The sequence below is a fragment of the Sesamum indicum genome, linkage group LG9 (genome assembly GCF_026168435.1).
Source record: "Sesamum indicum cultivar Baizhima isolate 11 linkage group LG9, ASM2616843v1, whole genome shotgun sequence".
Taxonomy (NCBI): Eukaryota; Viridiplantae; Streptophyta; class Magnoliopsida; order Lamiales; family Pedaliaceae; genus Sesamum; species Sesamum indicum.
Genome location: NC_142665.1, coordinates 5,155,855 through 5,179,677, shown reverse-complemented (window position 1 = coordinate 5,179,677; position 23,823 = coordinate 5,155,855). Strand labels below are relative to the sequence as shown.

The window sequence follows — 23,823 nt, the reverse complement described above, 5'->3', positions numbered from 1 at the left end:
TAATTACAAGTATTTTTTCTACTCAATGGCAAAATTTATACAAAAGCCCCTTGAGTACATTGCACTAACACCCCTTCAGGGGTGTATCTATAGTTTTATAAAGAAAATGGTTGTTAATATAATTGAGCCTAATTTCAAAGGATGTCTTTGAATTTATCCAATACTATACTTATTATTAATTAGTTTAGCCCTGATCAGACCCAGTCATGGACTAAGATTTTTCGAATGTCAATCTGATGCAATGCAGTTAGCCTTTGAAACTTTAGATATACATTATTGGAAAATAATTAAGACAAATTAAAATATAAAATTTAATTAATAAATTTATTTCTACTATATTAAGTATAATAAATGGTTAGTTATGATGTGTGGTACATTACTAGCTTGTGATACGTGAAAAATGATTGACGGCATCTAGTCACCATCCGGCCTTGTCCAGTCAATCGAATAAGTGTCAATAATTGAAGTAATCTGGCCTTGGTTGAAATAATGTGTCATTTGAAGGAAATTATGTGTTCCATTATGATATAAATGTAACTATTAAATTTGTAAATACATAACATTCTACAAACATCTTCTATGTCTATTCAATCACACATTTATGACATTATAAATACCCCAAAAAAAACCCATCAATTTCCAAAATGCAAAATTTCGAAGCAGTTTAGAAAATTAGTATTTTGTCTTTTATTCAAAAAGTACCAAAATATATTTGAATTTGATATTTTTTAAAAAATTCATAATGCTACTATCTTGAAAATATCAGGTTGTTGCGACTTTTTGTCAATACACAATTATAGCAATATATTCGATTTTTACCTACATATTAATTATTCTCCACTAAGGTGGCTTTTGTTATAGATAAGTTTATTGAAGAGTAAGGACAAATATGAATTGATTAAAATGCTAAATGATGAAATATATGAATAAATAAAGAAAAAGTTTGTCCCACGTACACTACACCTCACCACTTTGTTAATTTACTCATCAATTAACGACATTTCTTCATTAAAATAATAATAATAATAAATAAAAGAAATCATAAATGTGTGAAGCTTCCTCATAAAAAAACCTTATCCCTAATTTGTTCTCCTCCCTAATCAAATTTGGAATGTTTCCACAATAATATATTACTTTAATTTTTATATATTTTTTCAAAAAAACGTGCGCACTATTAGAAATATGACTATTCGTACATAACAAAAAATTCAAAAAATATCGTGATGGATAGTAATTAAAAAAGGTGCGAAAATTCAAAATTACCATTTGTTTCAGCAGACGATGTCAAAATATTAATTATAAATAAAAATCATGGCAGACGCTTTGAACATAACTAAAAGCTATAATAAATACTACAGTAATCAAAATTTCAGTTTTCACTTCGATTTATTTGAGGGATCATAGTTTTTAAATTGTATCAATGTGAGGATTAATTTCTTTCTTTTTTTTTTTTTTTTGGTGGTATAGATTTTTGGCAAAAAGAGAAGTTAATGCTTTTGTGTATAAGCAAATTAGGGAAAAAAAAAAAAAAACATGTAGAAGATTCCTTTTTCTAAGTAATTTACAAAGGTGGTAATGAAATGAAAGGGCAAAAAGAGGAGACAGAGCATCTTTGGAATGTTGATTCATTGAGATAAGGTATATCTATATCTATATATATATGAAATTAAATTAAATCAAAATAAAAAAAGTTTTATAGAAATGACATCTGTCTATTCATCCCCTTCCATTGTAATAACTTTCCTTTTTTACTCAATAAAATTTATTCATTCAATTTTGTTTAAGCATAATCACCTTTCTCGTATCCAACACTTCGGTCCTGTAGATGTTACATTCCATGTTTATGTAAATTGCTTCTAATTCAATTAGAATGTTTTTTTTTCCCCCCCAGTGAATTACTGTATATTCACCGCGACCAAACAAAATCAATATTATCAATAACTTGCAATAATTTTACCAATAATCAAAATAATTGTCATAATTTTTAGTTGTAGCTAAAGTTTGATATTTCTATGAACGTTGCGGCGTCATAATTCTTTATTATAAACATGGTTGTTAATCATAACAAAAAATCATATTTCTTTTAATAAAATTATCATAACTGATCAAAAATTATTATTAAAATACAAACAAACAACTACTATCAGAGTACAACCAAACAACCCACAAATTGAAAGAATTTGAATCCATAAATCTCAACTTCACTCATTACTAAATTGGACACTTTATTTATTTATTATAAGCTTTCATATTATACTCATTACCATAATTATATTACTCTTTGAGATTAGACTATAAATATTTTTAAATTTTTGTGAAATTATGAATACACTCTCTAAATGGGTGTTAGTGTAATGTGCTGTAAGGGGTATTCTCATAAAATTTTGCCACGACATAGGACATGCACTTATAATTAGAATTTAGAACTACAATCATAAGTAGTGTATTTATAATTTTGTAAAGGCCAGTAAATATTTATATAATTAGGTCTAACCTCGTATGACGTCAAATGTCAATATAATTTATCTTATTTATTAATTGCTCTCTTTCAACATTTTGATAATCAACCCACAAATTTTACAGACAAACTCTTCATTTTAACAAAAAAAAAAAAAAGAAATATATATAAGAGAAAACAAGATGAAGTAAAAATAATGAAATGATGGTAGAAAATTGGAAGGCATGCGGTAGAATAAAGGATAAAATACAATGAGTTCTTTTGAAATTTGTCATAATTATAAATATTTTTTTATTATTTAAAAAATTATAAATATTCCTTAAAATTAACAGTCGTTCAATAAATATCTTTGGAGACAATTCGTTGTACAAGGACACTTGTTAGACGATCATTAATTTTAAAAAATATTTATAATTATAACAAAATTTCAAGAGAACTCATTGTAATTTACGTTAGAATAAATACAACCCTATCTCGTATATTAAAATTTAATGATGCATAATTGAGAATGTGCACATCCCTAACCACCCTAGATTTTTTTAGGTACGTACCCGCACTACCTATTGTTCTAATCATGTACTTGTACTTTATTGTTCCACGTAACACAAATAATTATTTCCCTATGTATATGTATATATGCCACGCCAACAATTTTCTATATGTTATATTGTAATTGACTAATATTATTCCTAGCGTAAAGATATCATAGTTTAGAAAAGAGTTTATTGTGGTTTAACATAAAGTGTTGATTGATATTTATCCTTTTTTTAATGATCATCTCGTTTAAAAAGTAAAACTGTAAATTAAAAAAATTATTTAATATTTGATATATTTAACACGCTCTGTAATGTCTAGAAAGTTTTTTTATTTTTTTTTTATTTTTATTACAAGTCTTATATGTGGAACTCTTTTTCTTTTCATAAATGTGTTGCAGTGAGATTCAGGTTTAGAAAATCTTACTAGACCTGATTCTAATACTATATTAAACAATCAATTCAGCAATATTTGCAATAGCTTAAACTAATAAGCATGTATCAACTTATGGCTGCAAATAATTAGATTGAAACGTAGTGCTTTTTATTTACAACTTCTAATTCAAAACGACTTATATTAATTTGATTTAAGCCAAAAACTATAACCAATTTCTGTAATTTATTGATAAATTATGAATATTAATTGTTTTCTCAAATAGCCAAACTTCAATTTTTTTTTCATTTTTCAAATAACTCCAACTTTAACTTACAACTTAGAAGCTATTAGGAACTCCCCATTCATCTAAACGTTTAAGCTGTTAAAGAGTAAAATTATATAATAGTTAATATCTCTGATACAATGACTAGTCACATCATTCAATTCAACATACGGAAAATTAATTAACTAAGTACATAAATAATTATACCGAAACACATACACCAAAAGACAATAAACTACAAATTACTCTGAAAATAAATAAATCCAAATTCCCACATATACGAGACTCAAACCCAAAACCTTTATTAAAAATCAACAGCTTTAGGTAGATTTCTAATTTTGTTTAAATATATGTACTATTTATTAAGTGTGGGGGATTATGATAATATATTGACTAAAATACTCTCGTCATACATATTCTTACACAGATGACCATTTTTTTAAATGTTTTTTGACCGATAATATTATATTCATGCATATAAAAGATTAATAAAGAATATTTGAGAAGTTATTAGTTTTGATCAGTACTTTATTTTTATTTTTTTTCTCTTCCGTACAAATAAATAAATATAATAAAATTTAAATTATATAAATGCATCGAGTGTTGCTTCAATACCTAGTATTATTATTGTTGTTGGCAAAGTTGCGTGATGGGTTGGCAATAAGAAGGGTTAGCTAATTACCGTCTCTAAGCAAAATAATTATAACCTCCTAATTAACTCACTTAGAGATTAATTACTTACTAATTTGGTAGCGGGCTAATGGAATTATGATTTCTAAGGTGTCCTAATCATATATAATGCATTTTGCTCAAGTAATTAATGAAGAATATATACATTCAGATTTGATCGTTAATGCTAATTAATTCATGTGATTACTTTAACTAAAGACTAATAATAACGAATAAATACTCATTTCATTTTATCTATTTTTTTGGCGCAAATATTACTGCAAAAGAAGAGAATATTAGTGACATTATAAAATTAAGTTATGATAATTATAGTTTTAATTTAATTATCTATAATATATATAATTGAATAGGATGGTTTTAGCATTTTACACATTGATATGTTATTTTTATTTATAATTTAAAATGTGTTAATTTATTTATTTTTTTCACTTGTAATGTTCGAATAACTACCTCTCACTTGCCCATCGTCCCATCATCCATATTCTTCATATTTGAATTTTCTTTTATCAATTTCGTTCCTATATTTTATTTAATTGCATTATCATAAAGTTTATTATTTTAATAAAAAATATTTTTTTATTATATATATATATTGTATTTGCGCACACATAGAGTGTGAGTTTCTCACTAGTATATTTTAATTATCAAAGAAGACACATGTCAATCTCATATCAATGCGACACCAAAATATAATAGAAGATCTCACCACTCAATAACACGCTTACATCAATATCATAATTCAAGAATCCACACACTTTTGCTCAGATTGGGGTCATTACCCATAAAGACCATCCGAAGTAACTATGATCCATGAAGCTCAGATCATATTGATGTGACTGATTCAAGTGGACTTCAACTATAGATAATCTAATCCTACAAATATTAGGCATACATTTTTTTCCTGCATTATTGTACTATCATTGTTCTTATGCGAACCTGTCTGACTTAAACATCATAAATATATAATTGATGTCTATTTGGTATTCTGATTGTCTTGTAATCTACGGACACTCTTCAAAATTCGTACGTTAAAAGTAAATTATAAAATATTGGGCGAGGCTGAGAACTCAAAAATCAAAATAATTTCCACGAATGTAATAATCATGGTTTGTGAAAATTGAAACAGCATGTGATTCACGAGGAAATCAAAATATAACTTTAATCCATCTTTTGTTGATATTAATCCAAAGCCACCCTCTTACTTTTCCAGCCTGAATAGATTTTTGATAGCCGACAACTTCCATCTTTTTCGAGCAATCAAATAAACTCTCTCTTCCTGTTCCCATTCCCAACCAACACAGATATTATCGGACAGGCGATACTTTAGTGGACCACCCCCACCTTTTGCTTAAAAAGCACGAGTTTAATACAAAACCTCAGAGCTCTGCTAACACCCCAAATAAAATAAAGCAGTATTTGCTGGGAGCAAAGTTGGCCACGTTGCCAAAGTCGCAATTCTTGACTTTTCCTCGGATTTCTTGACCTATAAAATCTTCTGCTCAGATCTTCAAGGAAATCATCAAAACCCTAGCCAGCATAGGAGGAAACATTGAATCTCATTGTGTTTAATTAAAGTCGTGTTTATAATTATTTATTTTACTACCACCAAGCCAAGTGTTCCTTTTTTTTTTTTTTTCACTTTTTTTCTTTTTCTTTTTCTTTTAAAATTTATTTATTTATTACATTGGTCTTCATAATAATAATCATTACCAAAAAGAAAAGTTTGAAAGTGAGAAGAAACATGATGTCTTCTTGAATTGTATTGAAATAAAGTGAGACAATGAAATGTCATGTGATGTGAAGTTACATGTAAAACTATGCTTTTGGGAGGAAACTGGGATTATAATTTTGTCTAAAATTAATAATAATTACCTATTTTCATATCTCATATTTTAAAAAAATATATTTCCTATATTATAAATAACAATGTCCAAAAAAATTATGATAAATGAAAAATTATCTATCATAATCAAACAAAATCAATACGAGAACTTATTCTAAATTTATTAGTTTTAATTTGTCACTCATTTTAGAGTATAATTTAAAACTAATAAATTTAAAATAAACTACCATTTCAATGTCAGTTTGGGCAAGAATTTTTATTAAGTTAATTAATTTTCTCAATACGTTCTGAACAATATCGAATTTTCATGGCAATCGTGCACCAACGATAATAAATATAATTAATTGAGCATCATAATGAGACCTAATTCATAGACCAAGATTTGTTTAAATCAGTAGGAGGCGGCAACTGTAAATGAATCCACCTACAAAAGTTTCTTAAACCTAGTTTTAAGTCTCTTTGCACAAATCACGAAACCCTAATCAACTTAAATTATGTGGAGAGAAGTAAAATTGAAGACTATTACGTATCCACCTTTTTCCCTAATCCTGTAATAATGTCTTATTTGTGAATAAAACATCTCTCATTATTTGTTTTCGTAGTTCAGTAAAAAGCACTTCGTTTGTGTGGACCCCACCACCACACAATTTCGAATTTTGACATTATAACAGAAAATTCTAACTCAGATCGTTGCTCGATTAAATACAAAATAATCATATAGCAATTGTTTCGTGATTAGTTTGGTTCAACCAATCTTAATCAGGACAAGAATTTTCAGCTATGACCGTGCTTCTCTGTCTCTGTCTGCTAATTATAATTAAGTAATCTTAATTAAAATCTCTAATTATGTTTGAGTTAACGTCATCTTTGTCGAAGCCTATGAAAGTATCAAGCTGCAGTTGGATATGTGTATTATTAAAATTAGAAAATAAAAAAGTCTATTATAGTTTAAAATAACCCCCCAACCCCCTACCCTTCAACCCCACACCCACAAATAAAATAATAATAATAATAAATTAATAGGAAGACGTAAGTGTGAATTTTCAGCAAACTAGTGGCAATTAATGGGTTCGATATGCATATAAGCATGTATCTTCGACTGCGTAAATTAGGTATAGATGGATTCGGATTGGAGGGCTTCATCGATTATTCCATGCTGTAGATCGAACACGTTTTGAAATAGTGACAATTTTTATTATTAATAATTATATCATGACAATAAAATTATTATCACTTAAATATATAGTTTTAATGATAATTTTAAGATTCATACTTTTAATATTTTATCATTAGTATGGTCTTTTGTTGTGGTCCATTTCCGATATCATGAGCCTTAGAACCTAAAACCATCAATATAACTGAGATTGTAAACGTACTTGTGATCAAGTGAGAATTTTTCGATATTTAAATTAATTTGTGTAAAAGGTCAAAAGAATAGGACCAAAAAATAGGCATGTAGCAATGAAATATAGCTAGTTGCCTATACGGTAGCCCATGGATGAGACGAGGGAAGACATTTATAATAAGAGATATGATCACATAAACGATCATGTACGGCACTATATATCAATAACTCGGAGAGTTAATGTAGAGATGTCCATAATTGATATAAAAAAATCGAGTCAAAATCAAAATTGAATTAAAAATATTGATTCAATTTTCTTTTTCTTTTCGAAAGTTCGATATTTGATGCGATTTCAGTTTACAAAACCATATCGACACTGAAAATATTAATTAACTAATTTATTTATTTAATTTAATATACTTATTTCTTTTGAAAATGCGAGTTATGATGAAGCGTAAAGATAAATATTATAAATTATAAAGAGGATGGGTGTGTGATTTTGGGTAGGTATCTACATCATGCTCTTCAGTACTTGTGTTTGTAGCAAAATCATTAGCAATTTTGTCAAATTTGATGATTATTTATATGTGTTTATATATAGGTTTAGTTAATTGTTGAATAATGTTTTCCTTAAATTTCAAGAAGATGACTTTTATTTATATGATCAAAGAATGATTAGTTCCAATTTGGAAAAAACTAAGATAGATTAATTGATTATTAATTTCATTTAATTTATAATTTTTTAATAATATTTTATATATTATTTCTAAACTTATGGGTAATTACAAGTATTTGGCAGGAAATCAAGAAGTGGAACATATATATATATATATATATATATATTGGAAAAAATAAAAGATTAGAAATTTATAGTATTCTTATTATTAACATTTTATGAACTGCATAAATTTATTTTTATATAAAATGATCATATTTTTTCTATCGATAATATTCTATTAATATACATTTAAAATTAATAATATACATCAATAATTATTTATTTTAATAAAAAAATAAATTATACACATAAATCGAGTACATTTTGATATATAATATTATATATATTAGGGCGGCTTCCTCTTAAGGTAATCCTCCAACGTTAAATACCTTTTGAACTACTTACATTTACTTTCCAAATCCCGTAACATAAGATCCGTCTCACGTCATCCCCCACCAACCGTATCTTCCCTTGGATCACATCCTCCACCCAATCCTCACCTGCCACCTACACCTTTTCCCCACCAGCCTTTCAAGATCTACTGTTGACAGGTACCGTTACACGTTGATCCTCCCTATCCAACGGCTTTGATTCTCACTGTATGTTGCCTGCGTATCAGGTAATCATTAGAAGCAGCCAGAAGTGTGTGCTCCTGTTTAATTACTTGTCTGAAAGGGAAATCCTTAGATATTTGGCTCCCACAATACGCTCTGATACTTTCTATGTTGTTGTCAAATGTTCTAGATTTTGGATTGACCAATTCATGAAAATGTTAATTTTTTTTTATCATTGTACGGCGATTAATGTCTCGCAATATTAAGTATTTTAATATGTCTTGATAGAAAAAAAAAATTTATATTTAGAAACATCTCAAGTTTTTCGTACAACGTGCCAACATCATCATCATCCTCTTAGTGAAGGATTTGACGAGCAAACGATTTTGTTCCCACAAATTGCGCATATTGGATGCAAGCCAACAACATCGTTCTTCAAGGGTTTGGGACGCATGTATAACATCGTTCCCACGGTTGGGACGGACAAAGGGTCTTGTTTTCACAGACTGGGGCTATATGAGACGTCTTTCAGTGCAATTGATGCTTCATTACGCGTGATATTATATGGTTTCACAAGAGTTTTACGAGTCTGTCATTGAAGAAACGCCTTAATAAGAAGGTGATTTCAAAAATTATAAACAACTCAAATTTATTGTCTGCAACCAATATGTTTGTAAGTATGATATTCATTTTGGAATTAAGATAATAGATGCACAATTTTGTACAATTGATTTGATTTATGAATACTAATGTTGTATGTTTAACTAACAACCATAAAGGGCTTTTCTAAGATTTGACTTTGCTAAAATTTCATGCTTTTATTGGTTACCCTCTATAGGAAAAACAGTCATTACATTTGTATCAAAAATTGGAACATTAATCAGGCTAAAATGTATTTAATTTCCTAGCTAATATTAAATCCCAATTAAAGGACATTTTAGTACTTAGCTTGTTCAATAAAGTTATCTGAAATATATAAATATAAATAACTAAAGTAGTTGATGGTGGGAAAATATTTCCCCAACCTTAGACAAACTAAAATACACCAAAATATTTCTTTATAAATACATGTAAGCAAATATTCCAAAATTTTTTCGTTTAATATCCTTATGATAAGTACAAAAACAATCTAAAATTTGGAGAGATCGTCTCATCTTCTATCAAGGCAAGAAGATGGATTGAAATTTTCATTTCAAATCATGATGCATCATCTATTTTATTTAATATATATATATATATTTACGTTATACGTACAAGAATCATTATTTTTTTTTTTGTAAAAAAAAGTAATAAATATGTGTTTATAATATTAATTTAAAATAAAAAGATGCTATAAAATTTGAACAAGTAGAGTAGTACAGGTTATAAAAGATGTGCGTATTTTAAGGAAAGTACCAAGTGGTTGGGGGATGAGGTAGGTAGAGTGTGTCGGCAGAGAGGGGGTTGGGGTTGTACGAGGAATGCACCTGGAGAGACGTGGATTGATTCACTGCCTCTCTCTTCCCTTTCTTTCTAGTCAACCATTCCTTCTACTCTATAATGATCCATCATAACCTACTCTTTTTCTTTTTTTAATTAATACTTACATAATTATGTTATATTTTAATAAAGCATACTTATATATTTTAATTTAATTAATATATTAAATTTATATAATTAAAGACAATGAAATAAATTATAATAAATTCATTCATAATGAGATACACTTTTAGTGAGTTTTAGACCCATGATTTCAAACTTATTCATAATCTGCATGTACGTTGAGATTTAAATCAATGACCTCAAACTTGTTCATAAAACCTTATATCTGGCTAATTAAACCCATGACTTTGAGACTTCAGCTTGAATCGTTAAACTAAGACATTGGGAACCTAAATACATCATACTTGTGCAATTTTTTCTTTTTATTTTTATTTTTATTTATATAATTATTTCAAATTTTATTAAAATTGCTTTATTTTTCCACGTCATTGTAGACATCAATTATTTTTGTGCTTTAACTTTTAAAAAAGGATTGGGACCATCAAACTTAAAATTACAAAAATGCTCTTTACACAAATATTATGTTATTTTTAATTATCTATTAAAATGTAATAGATACAACACTCGATGATGTTGCAGATCTATCTTTCGATATAACAAATTTTAGAAATGCTATAATTGATGGCATCTCATTGAAGAAGTATTTGAATAATATATCATAATAAAAAATTATATATATATATATATATACATATGTTTGTTTGAGTGTGATAGACAAATATCCACATCATAATAATCTGCGAAAAAGCTAATAAATTAGTCTTCTACCAAGATATTGATTCGTATGTTTTTTAATTTATTCGTCATTTAGTTTACGTCTTAAATATACATACAATTGAAAAAATAGATATATATTATGATACATTGTTATCCCGTATAAATGAGGGTGTAAATCATAATGTATTGTACCAATAATATAATGGATACAACTCTAAAATATTTAAACAGGATCTGATTATTAATTAATAGGGGACCCACATTCATAAATAAGTGAATTGCATTACCAATATCTATTCTAATTTTGTTTCTTATACATAAAGAAAACAGGCAACATGAAAGGAGGTTGGGAAGTGTTGTTTTTTACGCTAACATTTTAATTTAAGTGGTGAAATTGCCGATTGTTTTGGTAAGAAATTTGTACTTATTAGTGGTAAAAAGCAATGAAGATGCGTAATGGCTAATGGTATAAAGCCTTATTGCATTCACATTTATTAGGGTCAATCCATTTAACCAAAAATCTCATCTCACACAACATCCATTCTATCTAACTAGAGAACACCTTTTGGGCAAATGCAATTATGTATTACTCATTTGAGATTTGGTTTTTTGGGCAAATGTATACTTCAATTAAAGATTCTAATAAAATTTTAAATTTCAAAACACCAAAAACGATTATGCTTGCCGTTTTTCCAATGTAGAGTACATGTATATAATGTCAAAGTTTGATGAGAACAAGATATCACAACTTGCTAATAAAGGAAAGACACATTGCACTATGAAACAAAAGACCTGCAATAATGCACATACCTAAACACTTACGTTGTCATTTCAATATTTTATTGCAAGAGATTATAAAAAGTAACAAAATGTAGAAACTTCGAGGAGATTAAGATGTCAAACAATGAATAAACAAAGCCATCCCAATCCCAATCCCTCAATAGTTGAATCAGAACATGGACCACATTAGTTTAATCCCACCTTTGTCTTTTCTCCACCATTTCGTATCACATGCTTTATGAAAAGCCAAACAAATCCTAGGACAATCAAATATATGCATATTCTTTTACGTTTTCGTCTCATAAAAAGGCCCAGTGCACAAAGCCAACACAAGTGGCTCAGTGGGCAAACCAGATGAATTGCACATGAGGTGCTATGACACAATTGAGCCTCATGACACGAGGCATTGACTACTTTAATTTTCTCACTCTAATTTTGCTACAATTTACAAACCCTTCAAGTTCCTCCTTTGCTACTAATTTAGGAAATATGCAAGCATCATTAGCCCCAAACGGAGTATTTCAGAAGGGGTCAAGGCCCCATTCCTAAAGATGAAAACAAATGATGCAACATACAACGTAGTTGGATCAATGTAGCATAAAATATTGTCCATTTTAACTTTCTCAATCTAACGATTTTGCCATGAAAAGACGCCTTCCTAGGGAGCTTGAGACTTATACCATGCATAAGTCTCTCGTCTCCTATCAATATGGAACGCATACCAGCATGATCCGTATGTTAGTGTGTGCAACTACATAAATATTTGACACATGTATATGTAACTTCTTAGCCTCACCTTTCAAGTTTCCTTGCCATAAACAAGGTACTGTATAGAAGGTTTAGTCTTTATATGACCAAAAAAGTTTCCTTGATTCTAACAGAAAGGCAAACAAAAAGAGTTTTGTGTTTAAATTAACCCTAATGGAGTGTGTACTAAGGTATTCTTTCAAGTGCGTGACCCTACTACTTCATAGAAAGAAGCAATCCCTCATAAATATACTAATGCGCAGCATCATATCTTTGTTCTTTTAAGCAATCTGAGGCTTGAATTCAGGGAATCCATGTGCCTATAGTTTTCATCACCAATTTTCAAGCCAGAAGATTGGTATCAACTAACCTAATATTAGAAAAATAAGCAATGTGTCTGTAGGTGCGTTTGTAGATGCAAATGTAACCAAATCAGCAAATTACATGTATGTATGTACATGCATATACATGCCGTAGAAGAGAAAACGGCATTTGCATCATTTCCAGCAATGGGACAAAACAGACAGCAGAAGCAACAAATTCAGGAGAGCATAAAATAATAAACTTCAGCAACAAAATGAGATTATACATTTTCATGCCAAAGCCTCAGCAAATTGATTAAAAGATGTCGACACAAACAAAAAGAACTTTTTAGTGAAATTAAAATTGTGTAAATTGTGAGATATCATCTTCGTTGGGATGAAATTTGAAACAGCACGAAACAACATCATACAACAAGATTCTCCACAACAAACATAAATGTTTCATAAGGAAAATCATAGAATTTTTAAGAAAACATGAAACACGACAATACAAATAAGCAGGAGAGATGCACAAAGAAGAAGCTGAGAAAAGTAACGAATAAAATTCAGTGAGGAAAAGATTTAACAAAAATAATAGCGTAAATAGTTCATCTTGGTCATCGTTATGTGCCCTACAGTTGGGGTTTCAGCGGCAACACATAAATCACATTAGATTTCCGAATCAAAAGTTTGAGGTACTTCTTGACTACATATCATTCAATTTAAGTCTTTTAACTGCGAGAGTGTGTTATGTCTGCAGATCTAAGGTGCAAGTTCGCTGTAACAATGGTTGCCTTGTGTGTTGCTCAAAACCAAGAAGCAAGCAAACACTGCTGAGAACTGGATTTTCTTTTCCCCCCCTTTTTTCTAAATATTGGCAACCACAGATACATCGTACTTGATATATATACTCAATGTTGGTCTACAGAGAACCTCTGGGATGGTCTGATACTGACATATCTCAACTAACTATGACCATGTGCTCTCAGTCCTGCTGTAAGGGAGAGTAAATGGATTTAGAAAAACCCATTCGGAGAAAGTGCACCTCATGCAAATAAAAAGAAACAAAAGGAAAATGAATGACTACTGAGTCAAAGAGAAATAAAAAATTTACGTAGGATACTGAAATCAAATAACAGACTCCATCACATGGCTTGCTTCATCTTACCATTTTTCTCATTGCAGCACTTCACTCATAATTAATAATGCCAATGTGGCCTGCATTGTGGACATGAATATTGCATTGATTACTGAAGCAGGAAACAACAGGCATAACATATTATTTTCTTAAGAAATATGAGAAAATCACACTAAATGAAATACATGAAGTACATTAACTCATCTCCATATTTACATTCAAATAGAATTTACTTCTGTTAGTGAAAAGTCGATCAAACCTGGATAAGATGCATTAAGTAATTGAAAAATATTTCTATTTTCCACACATTCTAAACTTAATGAATGATACTCGTACTTTTAGGTGAAACAATGCTTCATTTCAGAAATATTTCAGCCAAACCTATCTATTATAACAACATTATTTACAAGCAGTATTTGTTATATAACATTGTTAACTAATTATCTTTAAATTGTGTCATAATTATAAATATATAAAAATATTTGCTGCATAATATAAACATAACAACAAGTACAATATAAATTATAATCATGTTAATGTGACCAGTGCTTTTGCTCCCAAAATAATTCTTTTACATACATAGACTACCCAAACAATTATAAATCCATATATTATTTGTCTCTAACTTTAAACAGAAAGTTTAGGTATATTCGTATGTATTAAATACCAAATATTCCCATGTTGTAACTAACTAATGGAATTAGAGCTTTGTGAGACACATGTCGAACCACTGCCCTACCTCAGAATTAATCATTGTAACTCAGTATACTGCGCTCTCTATCATGCATTTGCAGGGTTAATAGACATGTTGGGAACAATTTTCAGTTTCTGTTTTGGCTATTTTTAAAAATGGTGTTTAAGAAGTGGATAATGTCTTTAGGTTTTTTTTGGGAAAATACTTTTGGTTGATTATATATGTTACATCAAACTTCTTTTCGAGTGAAAAATGTAATATACATATTTTTTTTATTAATACAATGATTTAATATGTATAAAAGAATAATGAAGAACATAAAATAATTCAAATATATGTATATATTTGTACAGTTATGATAAGGATTTTTTTAAATAGAATCTTGTAGAAGATATTTAAAAAATAGGAAAGATATTCAAAGATATATTTTTTTTAAAAACACGTTTTGAACCTTTTGTAGAACAAGTAAAAATCAGAACCCAGACATAGGCAATGTTTATTTTGGTTTGTTTCTCATAATTCTATCATTGTTTCCTGGTAAGTATATACAAAAGCCAAAGAAAGGTTTCAGGTCAAACCTTCCCAGCTGATTGTGTTTGCTTCTGGCCCCATCATTTCCACTCCTTCATCGTCGAGCAATGAAACTCCAGAAGAAGTTATGTTGAAACAAAATCCCATAGATGGAGATATTGAAGATTTTGCTATCTTTATAACCCTTTGTCCTGCAAGCAACGAGACAAATAATCATCAATCATTTGGATCATTGCTAATCCAGATAGTCAATATTTGCACTTGACATAAACAAAAGTTCGGGGCTAAGTTCAGGGATATTAGACCCTTCCCTTTAAAAGTTCCTAGCGCTCGACCATGCATGCTAAACAATGAAAGAGGGAAAAGCGTTGCTCATCTTTCTTTCTTTTAATTAGTGATATTTTGTTTGAGCCACAGCATTCTTGGATAATACATTTCCCTTTAAGAGGATTGGTATGAAACTTCATTCAATCTGCTCACAGCAAAATGTGACTTGGATATTTATGTCCACTAGTTTTTGGGGAATATATGCTTCTAGTCTAACCTCTAGCATTGTAGCTCAAATGAAGTGGCATGTCTTACCTCAACCTTTGTTCTAGATGAAGAAGCACAGGGAAAATGGGTATTGCTGACCGCACTATTGTCGAAACCATGTTTAGACTTGTGATTGGAAAGAAATTGGAACAGAATTCAAAAATTTATATATTCATCATACTTATAGAATAGGAATACTTTTACTCCCATCTAATTACAGAAAACAGAAAAGAATTAGTTCAACCAGTACAATCATTTTTTTCATGTCTTCACTTCTGAAATAGATAGCAAATTTTAACAATAAAGATATTACATATTCGCTTAGTGAGCTGGTAATTAAGTAGCCTCGGTTGGTTCGTGCAGTCATTGGAGCATATCTGAAAACAAGGGAAAAGTATTCCCTGTTATTCCTGTTTATCTAGAAAATAATTTTACACAGGCATAGTCATAAAATAAAAAGGTTAGCTAGATGCAATATACTAGGAAAGGAACATCACTCTTGCAAAGCATTAATTTGCATCAGAAAATCTCAGCTAAGTTTCAGCCTTGGTCACTGCATAGTAGGATGAAAGAAGACCTGATCTAAATTCTAGCACAAGACGAATGGTAACAGCATGAGCCCAGTGAATCCCCAGAGCGGCAACAAGATGAGAATTAAAATTTGGAGGATCTTCTATAGTTTCAGCTCTGCTCTGCTCTGCACTGCACCAGGATTCACTGGTTAAACATTGTTCAGAAGAGAAGGATGGTTGAGGTGTTATTTCCCAAAAAATGTTTGCATTTTACCCAAAGAACGTGTTAGTTATACCATTTTTTGAGATTATCTTTTGAAAATATTTTTCAGAAAACAACCCTATTTTCAAATCTTATGCAATATTTTCCAGAGTATGAACCTCATTTCAGAAAACAGTCTTTATTCTTCATTAAACAAGTAAATTAAACATGTAATCTAAAAGGGAGAAGTCTCAGCCGGCCAACTCAATTATCAAACCCTTCGAACTCCCTCACCTAAACACTTTTGCATTTTCACAAGTGTCTCAAAGGAATCTTTCCAAAACATTTTAGAAAATACTTTCACAAAATGAAAACAAATCCACAGTGGAAACTTTTGGAGTGTAATGACTATATAACACCTTGGAATAAATATCGGGAAGCTTCATCACGACTTTGAGACCGTACTTGATTAGTCACCACTACAGGAATCCGATAACATTCTGCTAGAGATCTGAACATGAAAATGAAAGAATAAATATTGATATGAAGAAAGGGAACAACAAAGCTAAAGTTTCCAAAATGTTCTCACTTTATAAATGAGATATGCCAACCTAATGGGTGATGTTTAGGAGGAGCCAGGCCATATTCTCTGCAAAAAGGAAAACGTTCTTCTTTTGAGAGAGAATGAAACTTAAGATAATATTGTTCAAAATAATCATAAGTTGATACACAAATTCATTGCATTAACTCGAACTTAGGAGGATATACACCACAATGGATTTAATGAGTTGTTTCAAGAATTTTCATCATCTCAATTATACATTCCATCTTCCAAGCGCACTAACGCCCACAGGAGAAAAGTTTCTGTATTGCTTATACACTTTTTAACATAGAAATTAGTGGATGATCAAAGACAATATAATAAATGTACCAAGTATCGACAAATCAATACCTAAGGAGTTAGTAACATGTGCAACTTAAAAATTTTCATTATCTAATAAAAGTAATAACTATAAATAGCATTATGATAATTTTATCCTTAATAACTATATAAAACTCTATCTTCAATGTTTATCATGAAACTGAAAAATCTTGGACAACAAAAGGCACACACATTATGGGCTTGTACTTGCCAGAATCCACTTTCATTGCAAATCTAGGTGACATAATTTTGGCTCTAAGGAGATTGGTTGTTGGCTTTTAATTAGTTTAAATTCCCAAATCATTAATTCCAGGAAATTTCCTTGAGCATCCATTCAATTTTATCATACTCGCTGTAAGTAAAGCACTTACAGCTCTCAAGCTTCAAGCATACACCTTACTTCATGGTTAAAATGGATTTTATCTGTATAACTTAAGAGCAAGTGTTTCAAAGGAGAAACGAGGTTCAGATACAGTTCCTAATATTCCACACTTTTTTATGAATATTAACTTTTCGTATTAATGTTTACAACAAACTAGAAAGATTTTTCTCAAAGACAGACAGCAAGGATAAGAATTTTCTTAGACGAGTAAGAATAAGTGGAGAAAACAATGATCATGGAAGATATAAGTCTCCCCATCTATGTCCTTGAATGAAACAGAAAATCTGAAGACTTATTTGACCACAGTACACTAATAGAGTAACAAAAACAGAATTCGGAACACACCAGAAAACAACTGACCACCCATCTTTACAATGATCTCACTGTAAATACTTATTGAAGGATCAAAGATTATATGGTGCATCCCTCGTATCAATATCTATCAACTAAGTAATTAACACTTGACATCTATCAGATCAGAATACTAAGATATTTACTCAAACATTAATAAAAACAAGACAGATGCACATTTCCTCATTACTTCTGTTTACATGTTGGTATTTGAAATAGCAGAAATTCAGCTGAATATAAAATGTTTCAGATAATAAACCCAGCTGTGTGATTTTGTTCTTCTCTCCCCTTCCAATGCTCACTTGTAGAAATAAGTGTGAAGATATTAAGATGAAAACCTTTATAAACACCAGAATTTAGTTCACCCCGAGTCCTTTGGAGTGATAAATTATTTTCTGAAGTAAGTTTGATTCGCTAACTTCTATGAACGTAAATATAAGAGAGGGAAATAAATCACCCAGAAGCAAGGGCTGCCATGCTGTCAATTATAAGCAGCTTTACATTGTGCTGGAGGAGTGAAACCTTTATATGTTGCAAGCTGTCAACAAAAAGCATAATTCCAAAGTTAGTACCAAACAGGCAAATTATCCTGCTAAGTAGAAGTTTCACAAGCACATGCGAGAACCAAATGTTTTAAAAGAAATAGACATACATTAATTGTTTCTAATCATTTGTCAATGGTTATATAAAGTTTTTTATGCTGAATTCGTTGTTTAATCCTTATAGTTTATTTCTTTACTTTATTCTCATTGAAAAATACTAATAATATATATATATATAAATTATTTTTGCAAATTAGTGTCTTGTGCACACGTGCCAGGGCTCCAAGACCCGATTGCGCCATGACCTTTAACAACTATGTTAAGGTCATAAAATTTGTTGGCTTCAACATTGAAATTGAAAAATGCAATTCAATTTAGTCAGTATTACGATTATACTTGCTTTTATATTATATATTAACACGCAGCAAGTCACATCCATATGGTGTCTTTCAGTTTGCTAAGGCCTGTCCGCCACTAAAAATTTGGTGGATTTAACTAAGGGCAAGCAGGATAACTTCTAATGATTTTAGCTAAAAGACCAAAAGTAGAACCCTATTTATAATGTATTTTCATTATCGAAATGCATAGAACTCTATTCAACTTAGGTCATGCATTTAGTAGAAATATATAATAGATAATTCACATCCCTAGCCCATCCTTAATTCCTCATCTTGGTAGGAGGGATCAACTGACCAATTTGAAAAGAAAGGATCAATAGCTACACAAGCTTTTGCCAACTTCAAGATGATAGAATATCAAATACAAGGACCTAGAACTTTGACTACTGAAGAACTAAATCAATGAGATTCTCATTCTCCCTTTGTCATATTATGTGTAAAGTCACAAAATCTACCATCATACTCTTATAGAGAGCGAGTTCCCAAGCAGAAGAGAGAGACTTCTAGGTAAAACCCTCCCACTTATCCAGATCTGCATTCAGGCATTTTATTTCCCACTCCAATCATGTTATAAGTATAGCCAGTATTTAGGAAAGCAACATATAGATGGATCTTTTACCTCTCAGTGAACTCAGACAATGAGGCTGGCTGCAAAACTAGAATCCTTCCTGCCATCTGCAACAAAATGAACAAACAAATAAATAAAGTGAACTCACTCTTACTACCTTTGTCTGCTATATAAAGATGTAATTAATATGGTTAAGAAAGATAATACAATCTCACATACATCCAACAAAAGAAGATGAAGGAAGCACATTATATTGCATACCTCTTGAGCCAAGCCTTCCATGTGAAATATTTCTGGGAAACTACTAAGGCCCATTTCTATCATCCTAAAAGGAGATTTAACCACAATTAAAATTGAGCAAGTCTGGGCTGATTTAGTACCACAATTACTTGGTAATACCTTTTTGAACTAAATTTGGATTCCACATCAACATATATTACACGGCCACCTAAACCTCCATAAGAAGTAGGCAAGGATGCCAGTAAAGCAAGCTTCAGGCAAAACTACAAGTTCAAAATAAGTAAGACAAGATTAGTCAAACAAATTGGGCTACCACCACCAACCATCGTAGTGCAAGAGTAAGCTACAACTTATAGCACTCAGCAGCCCAGTGATAAACTCGTAAAAAAAGCAACAGATTCTTGTAAGTATGTCAATTATCACATGAAATGTTTGCCATCACAACTATAAATCGTTTCCACTTGCTTAAAAGAAGAAATTACATCTCAAACAAAAAATCAGAATCTTTAGAAAGAAAAAAGGATACTGAAGAAATTGAAGCAAATAAAGCAACCAAATGGTATTAATGTGGATCTAACCAAACAATAAATGGTGCAAATAGTCAGGTATATGTCTGCTCTAAAGAATACCTTAGGAGGCAATTTGGAAAATGCCTTATGAAGTGTAAACATATGAACAATAAGAATAAGGTTTTTCTCCCTTTGCAGCATATGCATTGAATCTTCCCTTAAGGGAGCAAAAGGAACACACAACACTTTCTAATATCCTTGTTTAGGTGTTCACCTCAAATGCTGACTAAAATTAACTTCATATTTCCATATTCCTAGATCCTACCACAAGGCACTGCATCATCCTGAGTGGAAGTTGGCAATGGATGAGATGTGCTCTATCTCTCGAGGGACTTGGGAACTTGTACCACTCCAACTAATGCAGATGTGGTTTCTTGTTGGTGGGTGTCCACTTTCAGGTAGCGCGTTCATGGGATTATTGACCAGTAGAACGCCCAACTGGTTGTTAAGAATTTTATGGAGACTTATGGTGTTGACTATCTTGAAATATACTGTCTTATTGCTCAATGATATCTTGAGCTCTGGTACTGATGCTGAGAGTATAGAGGAGACTGGGCATATCATCAGCAACATTTTGTGATGAAAGGCATAGGACTTGTTAGATATTTCCAGCGCATTAAGAATGCCCATAGCAAACATGGGGTCTCTTTATCCAAAGGAAGTACATGCTCTTGATTTACATCAAGAAACTAGCTTACGTGGCACTAAACTCGTTGATACTCCATAGATTTCAATTCTGAGCCTTGGGAAAATACTGGTGTTTACTTAGAGACAAAACAAAGAACTAAATGGCTAGTAGGAAAGTTGATTATTTGTTAATTACAAGGCCCCGTATATATTTTATGCTACAAAAGTAGTTAGTCAATTTACGGATAAACCACAACTTATTCAGTGGGAAGTTGACCTTAAGATACTGAAATACAATAAGGCTGCTTCTATTAAAGTTTTGTTGTTTAAGAAGCATGGCTATTTGAAGAGAGGCTTGTTCAGATGTTGATTACACTGGGTCTAGAAATGACACAAGATCTAAATCTTGATATTGCATCTATGTTGGAAACAAAAAGTGGTAACTTAGCATCGGAAAAAGCAAAGTGTTGCTACTTGATTCAGGGCAGAAGTGGAATATAGCTATGTGTCACACTGCTAGTGGGATAATTTGGCTAATATTTACTAGAAGAACTAGGTCTTTCTCCCATAATAAGCTATTACCTATATACTGTGGCAATCAAGCATTCATTCACCAAAGCTTAAGGAACTAAAGCAATTTAGAGTCTTTGTAGCAAGCTAAACATGGTTGATATATGTGTTACAACTTGAGAAGAAGCATTGAAAGAATATTAGCAGATTCTTAGTATATTTTATATATGTATTCCTTTATTATTTTTTTTTTTAATGTTCAGTAGGTAGATCATTATATCTTTACCATCATTATACTCAATACTTGGTCCTCTTTCCCTAGCTAGGGTGATTCAATAGTACATATAGTTTTTTGATCTTCCAACAACCGCCATCACGGGGAACAATGTGAAATAAGCTGGTCAGTAGTCACCAAGAACCAAAAACCATTTAACGATACAAGAATCTTAATGACTTATTCCAATTTCTTGCCAGCCTAAGGAAACATATTAACATAATTATACTAGCTATGACGCTCTAGTGAGATTTAGCCTGATAATTCCAACCAAAGAAGTTGATGATTTTCATATAATAAATTTATTACGCTCATGCAGACACAATAATACAGGACCTGATACGATAAAAGGAACTAACCCCTGTTCACAATTCAAACACTTGAATATCTATTGCAAATACATTGTCCAAAGCTACCTGTGTTTTGCCAATTCCAGCAGGACCAACCAACTCTGTCACAACACCAAATGGAATTCCACCAAAGAGGGCAGCATCAAGTCCTTTTAAGCGCGTCGGGAGATGGCCTGCCAGGTACTCATTCTGGTTTCGTTGCTCCAGCAACGACAAAGCCTAATATCAGAGTCCAAACAATCATCAACAAATTTTGACAAGACAGGTACATCTGTACATCCGTAAGCCAAGTGGACAAACTATCATCCATGGAATTACCGTCTGATAGGGTGGGCATGAAATTTCACTAATGTGTGCCACTGCCCTTGTTACTTCTTCCAACCCAACATCCAACACCTCCATCAACTCAAACTCACTTAGTGATAATGCATCCTACAAGCATACACAAGTTCAACCAACAGCATGCCAAACTTACGGGATTGAGTTTACTAGTTCTAGAGATCGTACGGAAAAACTCGTGTGAGTTAGAAAAGTTATAATTAGGATCAAGCAATCACTCAACAAGTACTTTCAGAGGCAACACAATCCTGGTTCCAAGATTTAATCGACCCAATCAAATGTCAGAATTCGGCCACAAGAAAAGTGATGTTAAATCAAAAGCAAACACACAACCCAGAAACAAAAACATGGACGTCTAGAGCTTCAATAAATTGCTAAAAAAGAAACTCAAAAACCATCAGATCAGAAACATCTTCTTGCACAAACACAGCAGCCGCAACAGCACGCGGTACCTTGGCGGTGACGATATTTCGAGCAATAAAAACGTTAGCCATCGATCTAGGGAGACCCATTTCACTGATCAGCTTGTTCGCCATTCCAGAAACTTTTCTAGCAGCTCTCTCAATTCTGCCCTCTTTTATTTGCTGTACTCTGGGTAATACTTACTTCACTCCCCCGCTTTCCCGCCAAAAAGACCATCAAACTACGGGCCGCAAGACCACTGTCACTCTTGAACTTGGAGTGAGAGACAAAGTAGAAAGGAACCGCCATGATCGATCGACGTTCCAACTCTGCACGCGAAGATTGAGCAGCACGTGGGCCATTAGGACAGTTCACCAAAGCCCACTTTGCTCTATGATGTTGGCCCAAACACCGCGAATATTCTTTTTACAATAATTATCAACTATAATTTATATCATTTAAAAATCAAATTAATAAAGACTAATTAATCGTAAAAGATATATAAAATACAAAAAACGTGAACTGAAATTTCATGAAAATAAATTATAATAAAAATATAAAAGTACCTCTAATTTTAGCATGTACCAAAAAAAAAAATACATATATATTTTTGCGGTGTCAATTCTCTCGTAGAATTCAATTTTACTACAACCAAATACAATATTTGCTATAAATTATTAAATCACAATTTAAAAATTATTATTAAAAATATATTTTAGATGACGATATTTCTGACCTTATAATAATATAATTATCAATGATGAAAATTATACATTATATTATTATAACAATGGTTAATAACACATTTATAATGTCAACTTGATAACAATATAAATATAATGATAATTAT

General features: G+C 30.9%; 1 protein-coding gene across 9 annotated transcripts; it reads right to left on the bottom strand.

Annotated features, from left to right (window-relative positions):
* Positions 1–13,441: 13,441 nt before the first annotated feature.
* On the bottom strand, positions 13,442–23,357 carry RAD51B (DNA repair (Rad51) family protein). Of its 9 annotated transcripts, none has more exons than XM_088885148.1 (13): positions 23,024–23,356; positions 22,551–22,664; positions 22,299–22,451; positions 20,062–20,165; positions 19,924–19,987; positions 19,714–19,769; positions 18,612–18,692; positions 17,089–17,148; positions 16,919–17,010; positions 16,363–16,482; positions 15,299–15,442; positions 14,057–14,106; positions 13,442–13,933 (listed from the first exon to the last, which is right to left on the bottom strand). In XM_088885148.1, the coding sequence occupies exons 1-12, from the start codon at positions 23,105–23,107 to the stop codon at positions 14,078–14,080; spliced, it is 1,101 nt and encodes a 366-aa protein (XP_088741274.1). In that variant the 5' UTR covers positions 23,108–23,356; the 3' UTR covers positions 13,442–13,933; positions 14,057–14,077. The 9 variants fall into 9 exon arrangements, 6 of the variants coding, with proteins under 6 accessions (XP_088741274.1, XP_020552213.1, XP_011089849.1 ...); XM_020696554.2 differs by having other exon boundaries at positions 13,442–13,879; XM_011091547.3 differs by having other exon boundaries at positions 13,442–13,882; positions 23,024–23,355.
* Between the last annotated feature and the right edge of the window lie 466 nt (positions 23,358–23,823).

Bases quoted from the DNA above. Each gene is read 5' to 3' on its own strand.
- RAD51B (XM_088885148.1), bottom strand. From the start codon at position 23,107: ATGGCGAACAAGCTGATCAGTGAAATGGGTCTCCCTAGATCGATGGCT. The intron at 22,452-22,550 runs GTAATTCCATGG...CTCTGATATTAG, and splicing joins CATGCCCACCCTATCAGACG to GCTTTGTCGTTGCTGGAGCA. The intron at 19,770-19,923 runs GTATGCAATATA...ATTTTGTTGCAG, and splicing joins TGGAAGGCTTGGCTCAAGAG to ATGGCAGGAAGGATTCTAGT.